The sequence below is a fragment of the Pongo abelii genome, chromosome 16, assembly GCF_028885655.2.
Source record: "Pongo abelii isolate AG06213 chromosome 16, NHGRI_mPonAbe1-v2.0_pri, whole genome shotgun sequence".
NCBI lineage: Eukaryota > Metazoa > Chordata > Mammalia > Primates > Hominidae > Pongo > Pongo abelii.
This window is the reverse complement of record NC_072001.2, coordinates 70,913,215-70,930,810: the sequence shown is the minus strand read 5'-3', so window position 1 is coordinate 70,930,810 and position 17,596 is coordinate 70,913,215. Positions and strand designations below refer to the sequence as shown.

Genomic DNA, 17,596 nt, shown 5'->3' with positions numbered 1-17,596 from the left:
CATAGATTCCATTAAATAGAGCTTAGACACGGAAAGCTTCTGGAAACACTCTAAATGCATAGAAAGATCTACCGTACTCCAAGCCCAAATTGTAACTGTGTGGGTGCCCACAGCCCACACCTTCCCCGCTCAAGTTAAGGCCCACAATCAGGCTAGGCAGAGAGGTTAAAGGGCTGCCTGACAGCTGGTGCAAAGCCCTGCTGAACCCCATAGAAAGCACCCCACCCCCACCCTCAAGCAAGCACTCTCCTGCTGAGTGAACACTTCCCTCCCTACAGTCAGCTCTGGGCCAAGTAACTCTAAAAGACAGAAGCAAGGGAGCTTAACAATCATTGAGGGTCAGGGTCCCCTTTGAAAAATGTAGCAGTCATGAATTCCTCTTTTTGGATGAAAAGGCACATCTCCACATGCATAGATAACTTCGGATGTAATTTCTGGGGCTCTGACTTCCTAAAGTCACAGACCATTGGTCAAGGGCTGCCCCCTTGGTTTTGCAGATAAAGACACTGAAGTGGAGAGGGGATGGGGAGTTGGCTGAGGTTACACAGTGAAGGGATGTGGTGGAGGTTCTCCCTGCTAAGTCACATCCTGACCTTAGCTGCCAAATAACTCTGAAGGATGATTAATTCCTCAGAAGGAATTCCTTGTGGTTTAGAGAAGCAAATGGTCTATACAGTAATATCTCACATACCCCTTTTATTTAAAAATATTTAAACACGGAAATTGAATAGCAAAACCAACCTGAACCCCCATCTTAATGCTCTCATCTTAGGTTGTCTTTGTCCCTGAGTTTAAGGGTCTGATTTTTATGTTTTTGCATCCTTCAGTTTGATTATTGACATTTAAGGGAAATTTCTCTACCATCTTTGCATTATTGCTGTCTCCCCTCTTGCTGCAGTCCCACCAATCCTTTCTGACTGGCAAGGGGCTGGCTTTTTCCCACATAAGCCATGGAATCCCTGCATTGTCTGAAGGCCTGCTGAGCATTCTGTCTGCTACCTCTTCAGGGTCTCTACTGTCTGAAAATTTGTCCCTAAGTTTGTTGGTCCCAGTTCACAGAGCTGGGGCAGCACTGACACAGGTCTTTTCTGGGAGTTGCAGCAGCGTGATTTAAAAGCAGATTCTTTAATAATGGAATCATTATCACAGGAAAAGAATTGGAGGCGGAGGTGGAGGTGGGGGTGGGGTGGGGTTCTACCTGTCTTGTGTCGGTATGCTGAATGTTCTTGGCTGCCTGCACGCTTAGTTTACCTTTAAAGCAGGGTTTAAAGCTGACTGACTCCTCATTTCTGCAATAGGCTCTTAAAGAATTGAAAGTCACACCTTTCCCAAGGATGAGGGACCTCCCTATACATGAATGGGAGTCCATTCAAGAGAATTCACTCAAGAAAAAAGATCCATGTGGATAAGTGTGCTGTTCCCAGGGTTCCTTGTATAGAAGTGGAATGTCTTAAGAGATTGCCCAGCTGGTGGTGAATATGTTGCCTATTTGAACTCCACCAGGTCAATGTTGAAGAGGGTTTCTGTTCCAGCAGGCACTAGAGGCTTCACATTGCTCTGAAAATGTCTGAGACCAAGATATATACTCATGCTTTGCCCATCCTGTTTCCTTTGCCTGGAATGGCCCCTTCAAAGCTTTCTATTAAAATTCACGTCATCCTCCAAAGGCCCTTTTCAAATGCTACCTTCTCTACCCAGTTTTTCCTCATTTCCCCAAATGGATATCCACAGAACCCTGCAGTTCTTTTATACTAGTTACTTCATTCTAGTTATTTGTATACTTGCTATAGCCCCAAAAGATTATCTGTGTGGCTTCCTCTACTTTATATCTTCTGCTGAGTCTAGAACAAGACTGTGCACAATGGTATATCAACTACCAAATTCAATTATTTAATGGGTTCTGAAATCTCTTAGGATGATGCAGATGCTGATAAAACTTTTGAGAGAACTTCTGATGTAGCTTAATGGCTACATGCCAGAAAACCACAGCAGCTGAAATGTATCCTGGCCTCCCCAAAATGTAAGCATTAAAGGAATTTCTTGGTCCAACTTTAAAATACTTCCACTTAGGATATAAAAACCGAAAACCATCATAAGAACAACCACACAAAGTAGAGGGGATAAAATATCTAAACAACTAAATGAGTTCTAACACTGATATTTTAATGGTCTCCAAAGTCTAACATTGAGTTTTACATTAATCTTTAAGACTGACATGGTCAAAAACTGCCAAGATGATGATTTTATGATTTGATAAGGGGTATTCTGGTATAAACAGTGACCTCACCACCTAAAGTGCCCACTCTGCATGGCCCAGACCCAGGAGTAAGGGTGATCTAGCCCACCAGTCCTACATTCTGATTTACTTAGGCTGAGACTTGCTGTGTTCGCTGGTCAAGGTCACACCTGGAGTTCACATAAGAGTTCCCAAATAGTGAATCTATAACTTCCAGTATTTCCAGCTGCCCATCTCTAATTTTCTTTCTTTGATTTGGAAATGGGGCCTACAGGGAAACCTTGACAATCCTGCAGGCCTCACATTTGAAGCGGCCCATGCAGCCCATGCTGGTACCCTGCTCTTTTTGTGAAAGGCATAGGCCCCCACCCAGAGTGACAAATGGGCTCTACAGTTCATGCATTCCAGAGGAGGCTCTCGGCTTCCAGATGGGAGCACCATCAAATAGGTTGTAGGCGGGGAGAGAAAAGGAAAAATTAAAGCCATTAATATGCTGGAAGGAATAAAGAGGCTGGTTCCTTAAGATTGGGCCCCTAGGATGTGGCTCAAGTTCCTTAAGACAAAGGAAAACCCACTTTCTTTCCCATCCCCTATTTGGCCCAATCTTTTGCCCAAAGTCCAGGCAGGGCTCACTCTCTGACCACAGCAGCTTCACATATAGTCTATTGTTCCCTGCCTCCTCACTGAGCCCTGCCAAAGCAGTGGTGCCTCACCACTGCTATACCTCTGGGAATGCATTCATTTAAAATCAAACAGTGAGCAGTACTAGAAATAATGTTAAATTAAGTATGGAATGGTGCTTCCTGTGACTACATTTTTCATTGTATTTTATTGACTTATTGATATTTATTAATTTAAAATGTGGGACAGCACACAACAGGGTATAGAGTTGTAAAGAGATATATCTAAATACCTATGTTCTCTCTCTCTCTCTCTCTCACACACACACACACACACACACACACACACACACACACACACATCACTTGCTTTCAAGGCACTGAAAGTACTCACCCTTTAGCCTTGTCTTTATGATGTGCCACCCTGGAGTGGTGTTCCTTACCAACATATACATCCATATACATTTATGGGCGTATGTGTGATCTGCAGATGTTTTATTTATAAGTGGCCAACTCATTGCAGCATTGAAACATGCATTTACAAACAAATATCTGTTTTATGGAACCGTATTCCTTTGTTTTAATAGCTGAGCTATCCAGCCATAGCATAATAATGCACAAGGTAAATGGGTCTCCATCTCTAGAACCTGTTCCAAGTTTTCTCAAATGTGACTAACTGCAAGAATTTCCCAACCATTACAGAGACCAAAAAAAGAGACCAGTTTATTCTAGACATGAAACCTGCAGAGTTATAAATTGCAGAGGTTTTTAGGGGTGATCTTTAACTTGAAACTACCCTGAAAACTGAGATTTTGCTCCAGGGAACATGAAGGAGGAAAGTACCTTCCTGAAAAGCATTCATGATGCAAAAAGGAAACGTACTGTTATTTTACATTCGAGGATGAAATCCATATTATACAGAAGTTGGGGCACTGAAACTGTTTATTAGGTTGGAATACAAAGGACGAAAACCTCTGAACTGGTATCTGTAAAATGCATATTGTTTAAAGAAGGTGAAAGAAAATTGGTAGGAATTTGCTCTGACTGTAGTAATCTAAAGGCAGGGAATGGTATGCAAAACATTAGAAAGAACAGACTATAATTATTATTTACTAATGCTCGATCCTAATGTTATTCTAACAGCTTGTGCATTGTCAAATCAACAATCTGCACTAAACAAATGACCATTTGGGAATTGTTAGGGAGCATCTCTGTTCCTCTCCCTGCTTGACTAAAAACTGTCATTTGCAATCAAAGAAAGCTGCCTTGGAGCTGAGAACACAGCATTCGCAGCCTTGTAGCTGTCTCTTTCTGAGGAAAGACCAAAGATTCACATTAACTTGATCTTTTGCAGTGAGTTTAATTTCATTCTACATGAATCTAAGAGGACTCCATGCCATATTCAGAAAATTTCTGCAGAATTGCACTAAAAACTTATTGCACTGATGATCTTCTGTTACCAATCCTCTGAATTCTAAAAGGTTTAATAGCAAATGAGGATAAAGAGTAACCTACATGAAGTTTGTGACCCTTGATGAGGCAAATGAAAAGAGTTCTGCATTAACTTTCAAAAAGGTGGTGGGTTTTTAAAAAGTAAAAACTATTATCTGAGGATATGAGCTTCAAAAACATCTACCCAAATGAAGTAAATAAGGTTGCCTTTTCAGAGCCTATGGCTGTTTTAAATTCCATTCTGGACTTTTAAACAGAATGTTAAACATAAATATATAACTGAGAATTCTAATGTAACTAAAAAAATTCACTTACCATCAATTCTTCAGGTGCTGGCCTTTCTTTTGGCTGTTTTCGCATACTATAGTGGAGAGAAAAAAACCCCTCATATTATCTGTGTCATTTGTATATTTTTGCTATAATTTCTACCAATGGCTATTTGTACTGGAATTTGAATGTTTTCAAAATACATCATGTTCAATTCTTGGCCAAAGTATTAGCATATATTCCCTTTCTTTTATTTTGGTCTTTACTTAATCAGATTTCTGGGGGACATTATGAGTAAGAAACAAAAAGTTTTTTCTTACTTTTTCACTTAAAAAATATTTTGCAACACAAATAAAGAATGAATTTAAATGTATCCTAATTCTACTTTTGAAGCTAATGTGAAAAAAGCAGCAATATTCTCTTATTGACTCAATTATCCATTTATTTCAAACTTAAATTTAGAGAATATACTTTTTTTTTTGGTAATTGGGATAAGACAGTAAGGAAAGAAACATGACTGTAGAGTCAAATGAGAATACATCTCATTCTTTCACTGTTACTCCGAACGATAAGTAGTATATAAAACAGGTCAGGAATCTAGATAATGCTACAAAATTACAAGTGTGTTGCTGTAGATTATCTTGACTTGCATTTGTTTTGGCAACAAGGCAAGTTGATAATTCATTAAACTGCTGTGGGACAGCTAAATTTGTTTAAGCTGCTTAAAGATTCACATTCTTCATGCAAAATATTTCTCGTCTTCCATGCAATAGATATAATTAGTAGCTGTTACATGTACTTAGCTATGTGATGAAGCACTCACACATGGGATGGAGGTGACTGTGGGCAGCTGCCTCCTTGATGGCCCTATTTGTTCTAAACTCAGAGTGTCCGTGGGATAGTCATGAAAAGAGATTGCTGCTTCTATCACTTGGAAAAATCACACGGATGCTTTTTTCTTTATAAGGCACTCTTCTAACAGGCAAGAAGAAAACTCTTCTTATAATCTCTGCATTTGCTGACAATACTTTTTTAAAAATAGATTTAATGATCATTTGGCAAACAAGAATCAGAGTTATGAACCATTAATGACATCGAGGACATTTGCCTTCCCTATAAATAACCATATGCACCTCTCAAATACTGCATCCATTAGCAACTAATTCAAGCTGTCTCGCCAGTGGAGTTGGTAACAGTCCTAATCTGACATTCCAAAGTAGCTGCATCTCTTGGGAAAACAAGGCTATTATGCACTATCATTTCTGTTTTGGCTTGACATCTGTGGAAATTTGAATACAGGTTATCCCTCCCTCTGTCTCCATAAAACTTTTAAATAATAGCTGATTAATTTTTTGGACAGGAGGGAGGTGAAGCCTTATCCACTTTTCTCCCTGCTGCTCAGACCAGCCCCACCCCCAGGTTGGTCTCAGACCACACAGCGAGATAAGATTAGCACTGCGATCCTGTCACAAATCCAACATCTCCTCCAAGCAGAGAGGGTGATGCCCAAACCAGGCGCTCCAGGCAGTAGAGGAATCGCATGGTTTGTGTTTCAATTTTTGCATTTCAAAATGAAACATTTTAGGAATTCCATGTAAAGGAAATTAAGAGAGATATATATTTCTGGGTAATGGTTCTAACATCATTAAGGAGCTTCAAAACAGCTCAGGATTCCAGTGTTTAGTCAACATGTACGCTTTTTTCCGACATGGCATGCTTTGGAAATAAAATGTTTTCAGAGTAAAAATAGTTTTTAAAAGCTACACAATATTATATAAGTATTTTAAATAAATAGAAACAGAATTAATAAAATTTTTTTAATTGGAGAGAAAAATTTCTTCCTCACATATATTTTCTATGGAATATAAACTGCATGAGACATTTTTATTAAGAGGTAACATGTTACACTTAGTCAAAAAGGTGATAAAACTTGACATTTATATTAAGGAATATTTCTTGGTTTCCCTTTAGCATAATCATCAGACGGATTATGGTGGGAGGGGAAGGGGATGGCACACAACTATTCTGGTTAGTAAGAATTCTGCTAACATTACTTTGCCACACCACAGAACCAAGGGTTTCTTTTGGTGGGGTCTGCCCATTCATTTTCCACCAGTGGACATGACTCTGGACTTTGGTGAAGGAGGGAAAGAAGACCAACGTAGTTAAGAAGGAGTTGCGTTTGGTTTTGTCTCCTGCTTTGGGGACAATGATTCCTATGTTCCTGAATTCCTCCTCTCTCCTAGGTAATTCTGTGTGCTGGAGTGAGGGAGAGGGCAGAGGAATACTTGGGCCTCCCAAGGCCACATGAGTCCTGCAGGACGAGGGAAGAGGGGAATGATGGTGAAAGGGGTAATAAAAGACGTATGCGTTCTGCTAGGAGGAAAAAGGCAGAAGGCTGGCAAAGAACCCTTGGCAGTAAAATGCTTGTTTCTTCTGATATAAAATGACAAGAATTGCTTAGAGGCTCTGAAGGCCCCTGTGGCTCCTCTCAGTTCTTTAAGGGTTAAAGTGGGCTGAACTGTTTTCATAGTCTTCCAAAGGTCAAAATTCATTGAAATGGGACCCCAGTATTGTATTTAAAATACAACCAAAGATAAAAGTTATTTACTGAAAATCCGATGAATTAATAAACTATGCTGCTTCCACTAAGTGACAGACAGTTTTATGGGTAACTTGAGGTTACATTAATAAAAATAAGCTTCGTACGTCTGTTCAATAGGGGCTATAAAATTGTGTATTTCTTTTTTTAAAAAAGGATGGCAACAGTATCTATGCTTAAAGAAGTATCATGACTTTCTGCAGTTTATTAAATCAGGAAAAGGGCTCTGAAGTATGCTTATGACCCTTTGTGTAAATAACGTTTACATAATTTAAACAATTTCTTCAGCTTTGCTGCCCCATCTGCCCAAGGCCCCGAAGTCCCTCCTGTCTCCAAAAGGAAGCAGGGAGAGCCATAAGGTCTCACGGAGCTGCCGAGTTAATGGCATGTATCATTTACATTGAAGGCATGGCATGTTTGTAAACGGGCTCACCACTGAGTGATGAAATGTACAAATGGCTCCGAGAACTCTCCAACTGGAAGGACGGGCGAATCCTGGGATGGAGGAAAAACATGTCACCAAAAGTCACAACAGTTCCTTCTCTTTCTTTATATTCCCCACCCACCCATGTGAAGGAGCAGTATGAAGATGAATACAATGAGAGTAAGGCCTCACCCAATTAAAAAGACTGTCTTTACCCTATTCCACGCATTTAGGTAAAAATGCCAAATTTAAAGCCACACATCTTTTACAATGGTGAGAAACATGAGAGCTGAGAGAGAGGGGAGGTGAAAAAAGGACAATGATAGCCACAGGGTAGGAGAGAAGGTAGGGAAAGTGTAAATGAGAAATTAATGATTATTTAAGTAACACACAAATGGTCTTGTAATTAACAAAGAGCTGTGAAATTATTCTTCTGTTGACCTTTGTTTCTTTTACTGGATTTGCTATTTATTTACACTTTCTTTTTTATTTACATTTATTTGTATATTCAACTGCTCTTTACTGTTTGCCCCTAATAGAATAATTTGGATCAAAAAAATTTTTTTTTCACTTTAACAGAAAGGCTTTTACAGGGGAAGTTGTTTCCTGAAAAGGAATTTCAGCCTATTTGTCAGTCTAGGCAGACTCCTCATATGAGAAAGCCAGTGAATTAAAGATACAATGAAAAACTCCCAGCTTGACCACCAACCAAAACTAGGATGGAGGTGGGAGTCAGTCAAAAAAGCAGAAAACTACACAGCAACAAACAACCACCACCACGTAACACAGAGAGCAAACCCATTTGCAAAGGAAGGCTTTAAGAATTTAGGAGTTTTTCCAAGAATGACAGAGAGCGCCACTGTGTTTATAGTGTAACAGCTCAGGATGTAATGAAATTACACTGCAGAGTACTTTAACAGTCATCTCATTAGACCTACAGTTGGAACAAGAGAGCCACATAAAGTAGGCAGCTGCAAATGACTCCATTCTCATCTATTCTCATTTGCTATTAAAAATACCTTTCGGCGGCTTTTTTCCTCCCTGACATCCCTACACAAAGTGCCCTGCAAAGTATGATACATGCACCTATTTAAATTAACAAAGGAATGACTTATTTTAATCTCACTGTGCTTTGGAGTGCTTTGGCCATTTGGATGAGCAATATATCATTACATACAACCTTCCAGCGCTGCAGGCAAGAAACTCAGAGCATGCAGCATTTGGTGGGAGCCAAACAATTTCTCTAGCACACAACTGTGTCAAATGCATGCATGTATTCATTATTGAGAACGAGAGGAAATAGCTTTGATGTAGTGGAAAAAAGAAGATGATAAAAGCACCTCTGCAATATGCGTGTCATTATCAATGGTGGCAGATAGATACAATTGCACAGCCTCCTATGTGATTAGTAAATATACATATAATTGCTGTGGCCAATTATCAGAAAAATGAGATCGGTAATTACAAGACAGAAAATTAACTAGAACTCTTATTAAGGCTTTGTTTCCAATTCAAACAATTGGAAACTGCTGGAAAATACAATTGAATCAAAAGGAACTAAGGGGGTCAAGGCAGCCAAAAAACAAACAAAAAAAACAACAAAAAACAGACAACAAAAAACCCCGAAGAGGCTACAAGAAAAGAAATATGAACAAAATGTTTCTTGGCTTTTGCATATCTGTCCTCCTTGAATTTAATCTATTCATCCAGAAGAAGGGATGGTTAGCAATTCTAAAATTAAAATTCTCATCAGTAGAGAAAGGCTAAGAGGAAAAGAAAACAAAGGAAAAATGGGAGTGAAATAAAATCTTGCCAAGTTCAAAGGATTACATGCAGGCATTACACAGAGACGACATGAAAAACGGGGGTGGATGGGTGGCTGATGAAACAGTCCACTCAAAAGAAACAAGACACGAAATAGCATGACAAGTCCTCAATAAAGGTATATAAAATGGCCACAGAAGTCCCATCGGTTTGAAGAGCAAAAATAAAACATGATATCAATTTCAGCTGCAGCCTGTTTTAGGAAAGCCATATATATCACCAAGCCTATAAGATTCTACAAGGCCCAGTTCAAGAAATGACATTTTACTGTCTCAAAAACCATTAGTAAAAAGATAGTTCAAAGTCTGAGGTGTAAAAATGATGGACTCTGATCAGTGAGGAAGCTTCTCTAAGTCATCGCTTCATGGATTTTTTTTGAGGGTGTAGTACTGAAAGTATCTGAGTAGTAGTTGCTCTAAAATGCAATATTTAGGAAAATAAAAGCCTGCTATCTTAATGTGGTTCAATATTTACCAAGATGGTTAAAATTCTGGACTGGCTTTCTACAAAGATCTGGTATAAAACATGATGCTAATGTGGGCCTCTTCTCAAAGTATGATATCAAAAGTAAATTAATGAATTATAGACTAGCAACTTGATGAAGAGGCCACTTAAAAACGGATGAGAAACAAAATGAGGAAATGTGACATCTTGCATGGGTAGTTAATTTTATTTAAGACCTGATATTATAGCCTGTTAAGTTCCTCATATTATAAAACTAAGGAACACTGGGTGGTACCCATGAATAATTTATTTCCCTTCTGAAAATGCCAGTCCATGTCGACTTTGCAGAACCACAGCCAGCAGATTCTCATCTCAGTGGTCCCTGGAAATAATCACTCATTAAAGATATGGGGCAAATTCTAATCTCACATGCACAATGCCAGATATTTATTTTTGTTTTAAAATCCATGTCTCCTGCATCCCTCAAGAGAGAATTTTCTGAGATGCAGAAGACTGAGTGGTAGGGGGATGGTGAGAATGCCACACATAAACACTGGGCAAAGGCATTTTCTGAGAGCCTCCAACTCCACAGAAGTATGCAAGCTGTTAACACTCCAAAGGAAAGCAAAGGAATATACCTGAGAGTGTTCTCTGCACTGCAGGACTTGACAGTACACTTTTCTCTTTTTAAAGCAAATACAATTACAAAGTTAGTTTTGATCAGGATGTGAAAAATCTCCAAGAACCTGCCTATTTTGTTATCTAATTCAAATCTGTGAGGAGGGAGGCATGCAGTAAATTTGCGCTCCAGTTTCACTGTAGCTCACAGGAAGGGAAAGTATCTAGTCATCCCAAGGAGTTCAGAGACTCTAGTAAAGTAGTTGCTGCTACTTCCCAAAAATGCCCTCTATGAAATATGGGTTCTGGCAAGATGGAGAAATATATTTCAAAAATATAAATGTGGGTTGAAGAAGCAGTTACACTGAATTCTCAGTACTGGCTGACACTGACTCTAAATTGTTAATGAAAGTCACTCTCTTTAAGACGTTGGGTGCCATACTTCACCTTAAGGGCTTTTTTTCCAGATGCTTTTCCATTGAACTTCTAAGCACGGAGGTAAAGAACGAAGCAGTGGACACAACCTTAACCAAAAGCCTCAATCTGACAGTCTAGTCTCAAATCAACTTTAGAGTTCTGCTGAAGGTACACAAGCTGGGTCTTGTTATCAAGCAGGCAACTGTTATATAAAAACAGGTGCCATAAACCATTTTAGTAAGCAATTCTGGTCATCAAGGAGGACGGTTTCCAAGCCTCAGAGGTTTCAGTAACTACCTGGTCAGCCCCTTTTGCTAAACAACTGGAACACAAGCACACAGCATGCTAGAGAACAGCGAAGGACAATAGGAAAAAGTTTGAGTGATGCCTTTGCCTTGTGAATAATGAACAGTTCAAGAAGGTCAACCCATTACAACTGAAACTGTTTAATTATTAATTATGCACAATCTATGGGCAAAAGGACAAGTTCAGAATGCTTAATGTATGTTAACTTCAACTGGACTCTCTCTGGGTATTTTGTTATTAGCACTTGTCAGCAAGGTACTCAGGCATAAAAAAAGGCAAGTAGCAGAAAATGTGTGTGTGTGTGTGTGTGTGTACCTGCACACTCAAAGAGCTGGTGGAGGAGACAAGGCAGGAAGAGGTCCAATTCCAACCACAGCTGCTACTAGTTCACTTACAGAGTAAGTGTGCCAATAAGTACATTTAGTAACCTTGAGAGCAGGCAGGTAAGCTGGACACTCCAAATACAGAAAGCATCAATGAGAAAAGTGCTTTTAATATTCAAGGAATATTCTTTTTTGAAACTGTAATGTATCTTGGCTTTAGAATAATCTGTGTCATTAATCTACCCTCCACCCCGCAACTCCCCACCCCCATAAAAGTGCATGTAAAACTGGTAAAATCTGAATAAGATCAGTGGTTTGTGTCTTGTATCTATGACAATTTTCTATCTACAGTATAGATACTGTACTATACTTTATTTATTTATTTTTTTATTAGATGGAGTCTCGCTCTGTCACCAGGCTGGAGTGCAGTGGCACGATCTCAGCTCACTGCAACCTCTGCCTTCTGGGTTCAAGTGATTCTCCTGCCTTGGCCTCCCGAGTAGTTGGGACTACAGGCTCGTGCCACCACACCCAGCTAATTTTTGAATTTTTAATAGAAACGGGGTTTCACCATGTTGGCCAGAATCATCTCCATCTCTTGACCTCGTGATCCACTGGCTTCAGCCTCCCAAAGTGCTGGGATTACAGGCATGAGCCACGGCGCCCAGCCGATACTGTACTATACTTACAAGATATTACTGTTGAGGGAAACTGGGTGAAAGGTACACAGGATCTCTCAGTATTATTTCTTACAACTGTATGTAAATCTAAAAATTATGTCAAAATAGAAAGTTTAAAAAGAAAAGGTAAGGGACAGGGACTATTTTTAAACAATTAGATGAGGCCAAGATTCTTAGCAGAACTCTGCTTGTATAAAGGAGAAGGCTGGCATAAATACTCAAGTGGAAAAAAGTTAAGGGCCTTTTGCTTAAAAAAATATTCCTGAGGACTACATTTCTGCCTATAATTCATAATTAAAGGTGACAGGGGGACCTGACAATAATGTGGTGGTTAATTCAGACACTGATAAGGCATAACATAAAATACTGTGTAAAAATGATACAATCATTCATTATTCATTCATTCATTCAACAGCTTTTGTGGGCATCTACCATGTGGAACGCAATGAGCCTGGCATTATGGAATGGCTGATACTTAATCCATATCCTCAAAGAATTTGCGTATTGTTCAGAGGGATAAGATGTACATCCCTAATAACCAGCCCTGCAGGATGGAGGAAGTGGCCACGTGAGACTGCCAAAGCTGGGCACTCAGGATGAACAGGAGGGCACTGAGGTTTTGGTTCAGTTTGGCTGGCAGACGCGAGTTCACAAACGAGGGTCATGAGGCATAAAGTAAAAGAGTCTGCAGCATGTGAGATACCTTCTTTGCTCTCCTACTTTCTTCTTTCCTCTCTCCCAGACAGCACCTGAGGGTGGGAGGGACCTTGAATGTTGTAGTCTGAGTCCTGGTTCCCTTCTCCTTATACAAAACTGACATTCCTTCAAACTTTATGCATACTGGCAGTAAAGCAAAGGAAGATGGGACAACCTCTCAAATATCTCAAGGTGTTGGCTGTACTGGTGAATTCTGAGGTCAGTTGTACTGTGGTTGGATTAAACCAGCATGGCAAGTTAAATGAAATATGGCCAGCCCTCTGTTTTTTAATAGCCCACTTCTAGACTTATGGTGTCAAGCCACCAAGCCAACAGGTGTTCAACATCAGAAAATCACCTGTAGTCTGACCAATATTGAGAGTCACGCTCTATATTTTAAAAGTAAATCTTTTAATTCATGTCTGACGTTCCTTTGCCCTGGCCCAACAATGTCTACTCTTAGGCACTGGGATTCATACTCATTGGCAAAGCTCTATTGGATCACTGCATTCTATCCTCAGTGCTGGGATCAAAGGTCATTTGTAATTCTAGGGGCTTCATGCCCAGCAGGATAGCGTTTTGCCTGTCAGACTCCAAATTGGTTTCTGATCCTCCACTGTTCACTGCTTTAGAACAGCATCTTTATGAGACAACTGGCAGAACCCATAGGGCAAATCTGTACTTGCTTGGGGAGAAAATCGAGTTTCTTTACAAAAAAAAATCTAAAAAACAAAAAAATGAAAAAAACTGGACCCTCATCTCTAAGGATCTCCATAGAAGCTAATCTTCAAACCAAAAACAACCTGTCCAAGGTGTAAACTAATGTGAGATTCTGGGAAATCAGATACATTTTAATATTTTAAAGGTCCTCAATGTTCATATCTGTCCATATCTGCTGTAACAGAATGTAGATGGGGGAGAAAAAGCAGTCACATGTTATCAGAAGGAGAAAGGTGGGAAAGAGATGAATAGGTGCTCTTGGTCCGAGAATGAGTCTCGTTTAGAGTGTGAGTAGCCATAACTACATAGCAGATTTGTACAAATTCAATCAATGCTTGTTAAAACATTGAGTTTATTTTAAAATGTGGCCACTCCATGAAGGAACAATCAGCATTTTGACTCTAAGTGTATTTTTGATTTCATGATGCAGATAGAACTGACCTACCTCTCGGTGTGTTACAAGGGAAAACATCAGGGTGAAAGCGAGGCTTTGAACTTAGGAAGGCTGGCAGATGACATACCAGAGAAGAAAGCCTCTAACTCCGCTCAGCTGGAGAACAGAAAGCCCGCCTTTTACTCATCCCACTCCACATCAAGTCTTGAGCAGAGAAAGTGAAAGATGATTCAATTTCCACACTGGGTCACCCCATGCTCTGGGCTGCCAGGCGTGACAAATTACATGTGTGGGCATTTTGGTGTGACGTTCTGTCCACTGGGTCTGGGCTGACAGTAGCAGCTCATTTAACTTGTCTCAGATGGGCCTGGAACCACGGGGTAAAGGCCTGAATTTTTGCCACTGAAAGGCCCATCCTACCCATAAACCCTTTAATCAAGGAGAACCAGCTGTTAGCCAAGTGAATATCCCTACCAGATGGCTTATAAGAAACAAAATATAAACGAACAGGTCTAAAGGAATCTGTCTCCGGGTAACTGAAATTTGAGATTATAGAGATTTTTTTTCCTATTTTCTTTTTCTCCTAAATGTGTTTTGGAAATTCTTCAGTATTGGGATAAAAGAGAATAGAAATGATCTTTGTCATTAATGTCAAAATGGACTCTTCATTTAGTCTGCTTGGTTTTTTTTTTTTGTCATTTAAAAGATTTATATTTACTTAGAAATGTTGTAAACATATGGTAAATATCTTGGTGTTTTATAACATTTCTTGAAAATAGGTGAGTGGAGAAATGGAAAATAGATTAATCTTTTAAACTGTATTTATAATTGCTTCCTTTCCAAAGCCAATGAGCATCTTTTTTCTCTTTTTATTTTAGGTCTCTTGTTGGTCATCAGCCATAGTGCACAGCATTTTTTAGAGGTGCCTACATGAACAGTACACACATACTCACACACTAACATCCACATACATCTCCCTTTTCAGTGGCTTAGGCAGAGCAGCAAAAAACATACTTGTCTCATACTGAAGGGATTTCATTTACAAACGTAAAACCCGTTATTGTCCTCTTTCTCTGCAGCCTCCCAATGCATTTCTACTGCTTTTCATAAAACACTGCTGCAAATAATCAAACATGACCACTGACATCCACAAGATTGAGTTTTAGGAACCATTAAATGAGCTCACCCTCGTGGGAAGTCTCCTGCTCAGGCTGGTCTAAAGGTAATTATTCAGCAATTCCTACCTGTGCTTTTACCTTGTTCCTATATAGTGTTTGAATTTCATACACTGGTCAGGTCAACTTTTTTCCTCAGGAAAAGTCCAGCTATACATGTTTGATCCAGTACCTAAATTATAATGTTAATATACACACTGGTATTTCATCTGGTTCTACAGAAGTGCTGATTAAAAGCACTCTTAAAGGTAGATCATAAACCATATTAAAAACAAAACAGAAAAATCTAGGAGAGAAAAAAACCCTTAATAGGTGCCTAAATGAAAAAAAAATTGATCTTTTCATAGATAAAGAGTTAAGATTGAAACATCTGAACCACATCCACACACTGTTGAAGTACAAGAACCTGGCAGGTCCGTGTCCTGAAAAACCAACAAGCCATAACACTATCAAGTCAGACTCTGAGAACTCACTGTAAATCCAAAGTCCACATCACCACACTGTATGTCCTCCTGAATGTTCACTCGACTGTTAGTTAAAATAATTACTGGCATTTGCCACCTGCACTGCCAGCTACAGATAAGGGGGGAAACAGAACTACCAGTGGCTGCGTGTATGAGTGTTGGCTGTATTTGCTTACACACATTTTTAAACAAATTCAAAGGCTGCTTCAGCTGCAATTCAAAGGCTGAGAATTATATGTGAAACTGTGCTATAGTTGGTTTTATACAATAGACAGACAGAAGGGAATTTAAAGCTGGTTTAAGGAGACAGTACATCAGTTTAAAATTAGTTACTATGAGGGGAACAAAGGGAAAGAGGGAGGGAGGGAAGAAGAGGAAATGAAAAAAATAGAACTACATACTGTGAAATGAACAAGTTCAGTTAGAATGTTCATCAGGATTTGGAAAATCATAATGCCATCTGCTACTCTGGACCTCAAAACATCAGGGATCTCGTGGGCCCAGACGCTTCCATTTCCAGGAGGAAGGAAGGAACTTACACTCCCTGGAATGCTGCCTCCATTCTGGAATGGAGGCAACACCCCAGCCGACCAGTTTGGAATCTCTTTTGAGAACATTTGTACTGCTCACATACACATTTTCCCCGGTTTAGAGAAAATTAACAGCCAGCAAAACGATTACAGCAACTTGGCAGTGAAGCAGAGCAGTGCCCCCAGCCCAAGCTGCTGGGTAACTGACCCTGGCATCCAACTTGGGCTCAGGGTGTGTAGGTCCCATCATGGTGGATTAAATGAGCATTGTCCTATGGCTGGGTAAGACTTCACAATACAGCAACACATGTTAAATGACAGCAGCCAAAACTGGCCCCACCAGGCAACTGCCCATTCACAGACCACTATTCACAGGACTCCATCACCAAGAAATTAATTCATTAATAATACATCAGGCTTCATGGACAATTCAAAGGAAATAATACAAAGCTACTTGTTCAATGACTGCCTAAAGATGCAGAATTTTTCCTGGTTAAAAAATCCCCACAAATCTAATTGACTTACTAAATCAAAATTATGGGGATGTTTATGTTAATATTTTGGTTAGTAAAAAAGAAGAAATGGATAAGGTCTATTGGCTGAATTCACTCAGTGCCACTTGGAAATAATAAAAATACAGATTTTTTTTTCAGCAATAGTTAATAAAATCTAATTTTATATAATTGTGTGTTTAAAAATTTTTTTTTTTTACTTCAAGTGACTTTGTACATCCTTCAGACTATGAGGAAAAAATTATCTTATAACTTGTTTCTTCTGTAACATTTTGTATTCGCTTCTTTCTTACTCCTCCCTTCTGACAACTCATAAATATGAATTAAATATAATTATAAATGAACAGAACATTAACTTTCGGATTACTGCTGTGTTTTGGTAGAATGTTAATGTCATTTCTAAAGAAACAGTTATTACCAATAGAAAAAGTAATTACTAAAGGAATGCTGGCCTTAATGCTAACCTATTTTCAATTTTCAAACCAGCCAAACTGAATCAATTTAAACACACTGGACTTTTCAAAGAAGGTATTAGATTTCTAAAGATTGCCTTACATAAAAGAGGAATATCAGTTTTCAGGATTCAACTATATATTCCCAACACTTTGAAACACAGGTCCAGTTGACAATATCGCCGAAAGGACAGGACCATTGTGTGCATATGCCTGTATTAACTTACTGAGTTTCTAATGCCTCAGTCATTAACTAATATAAGCTGCACGCACCGTGAAATCCCACATCACAAAAACCTGTTTGTGGGAGTGGTTGGAGTTAATCACTGTGGTCAGACACTGTGGGTCTGCAGGTCCTGTCTCCCTTTAACCACCCGCAGTTATGTGTTGTGACAGGAACAGGCCATCCTTGGGATGCTGGGAATAGGAATGGGATGGTG

The 17,596-nt window shown here is 39.3% G+C and overlaps 1 protein-coding gene across 7 annotated transcripts in view; it reads right to left on the bottom strand.

Annotated features, from left to right (window-relative positions):
* The window catches only part of MAP2K5 (mitogen-activated protein kinase kinase 5), a 260,308-nt gene that overhangs the window by 30,099 nt on the left and 212,613 nt on the right, over positions 1–17,596 (bottom strand). For all 7 annotated transcript variants that reach the window (XR_010137177.1, XM_063716193.1, XM_054531617.2 and 4 more), the window contains 2 exons: positions 7,611–7,672; positions 4,624–4,669 (listed from right to left, as the gene is read on the bottom strand). Coding sequence is in view for 6 of the 7 variants with exons in the window: in XM_063716193.1 (XP_063572263.1) it covers positions 4,624–4,669; positions 7,611–7,672 (108 nt within the window). In the remaining variant the exon portion in view is untranslated. The remainder of the gene's footprint in view (positions 1–4,623; positions 4,670–7,610; positions 7,673–17,596) is intronic.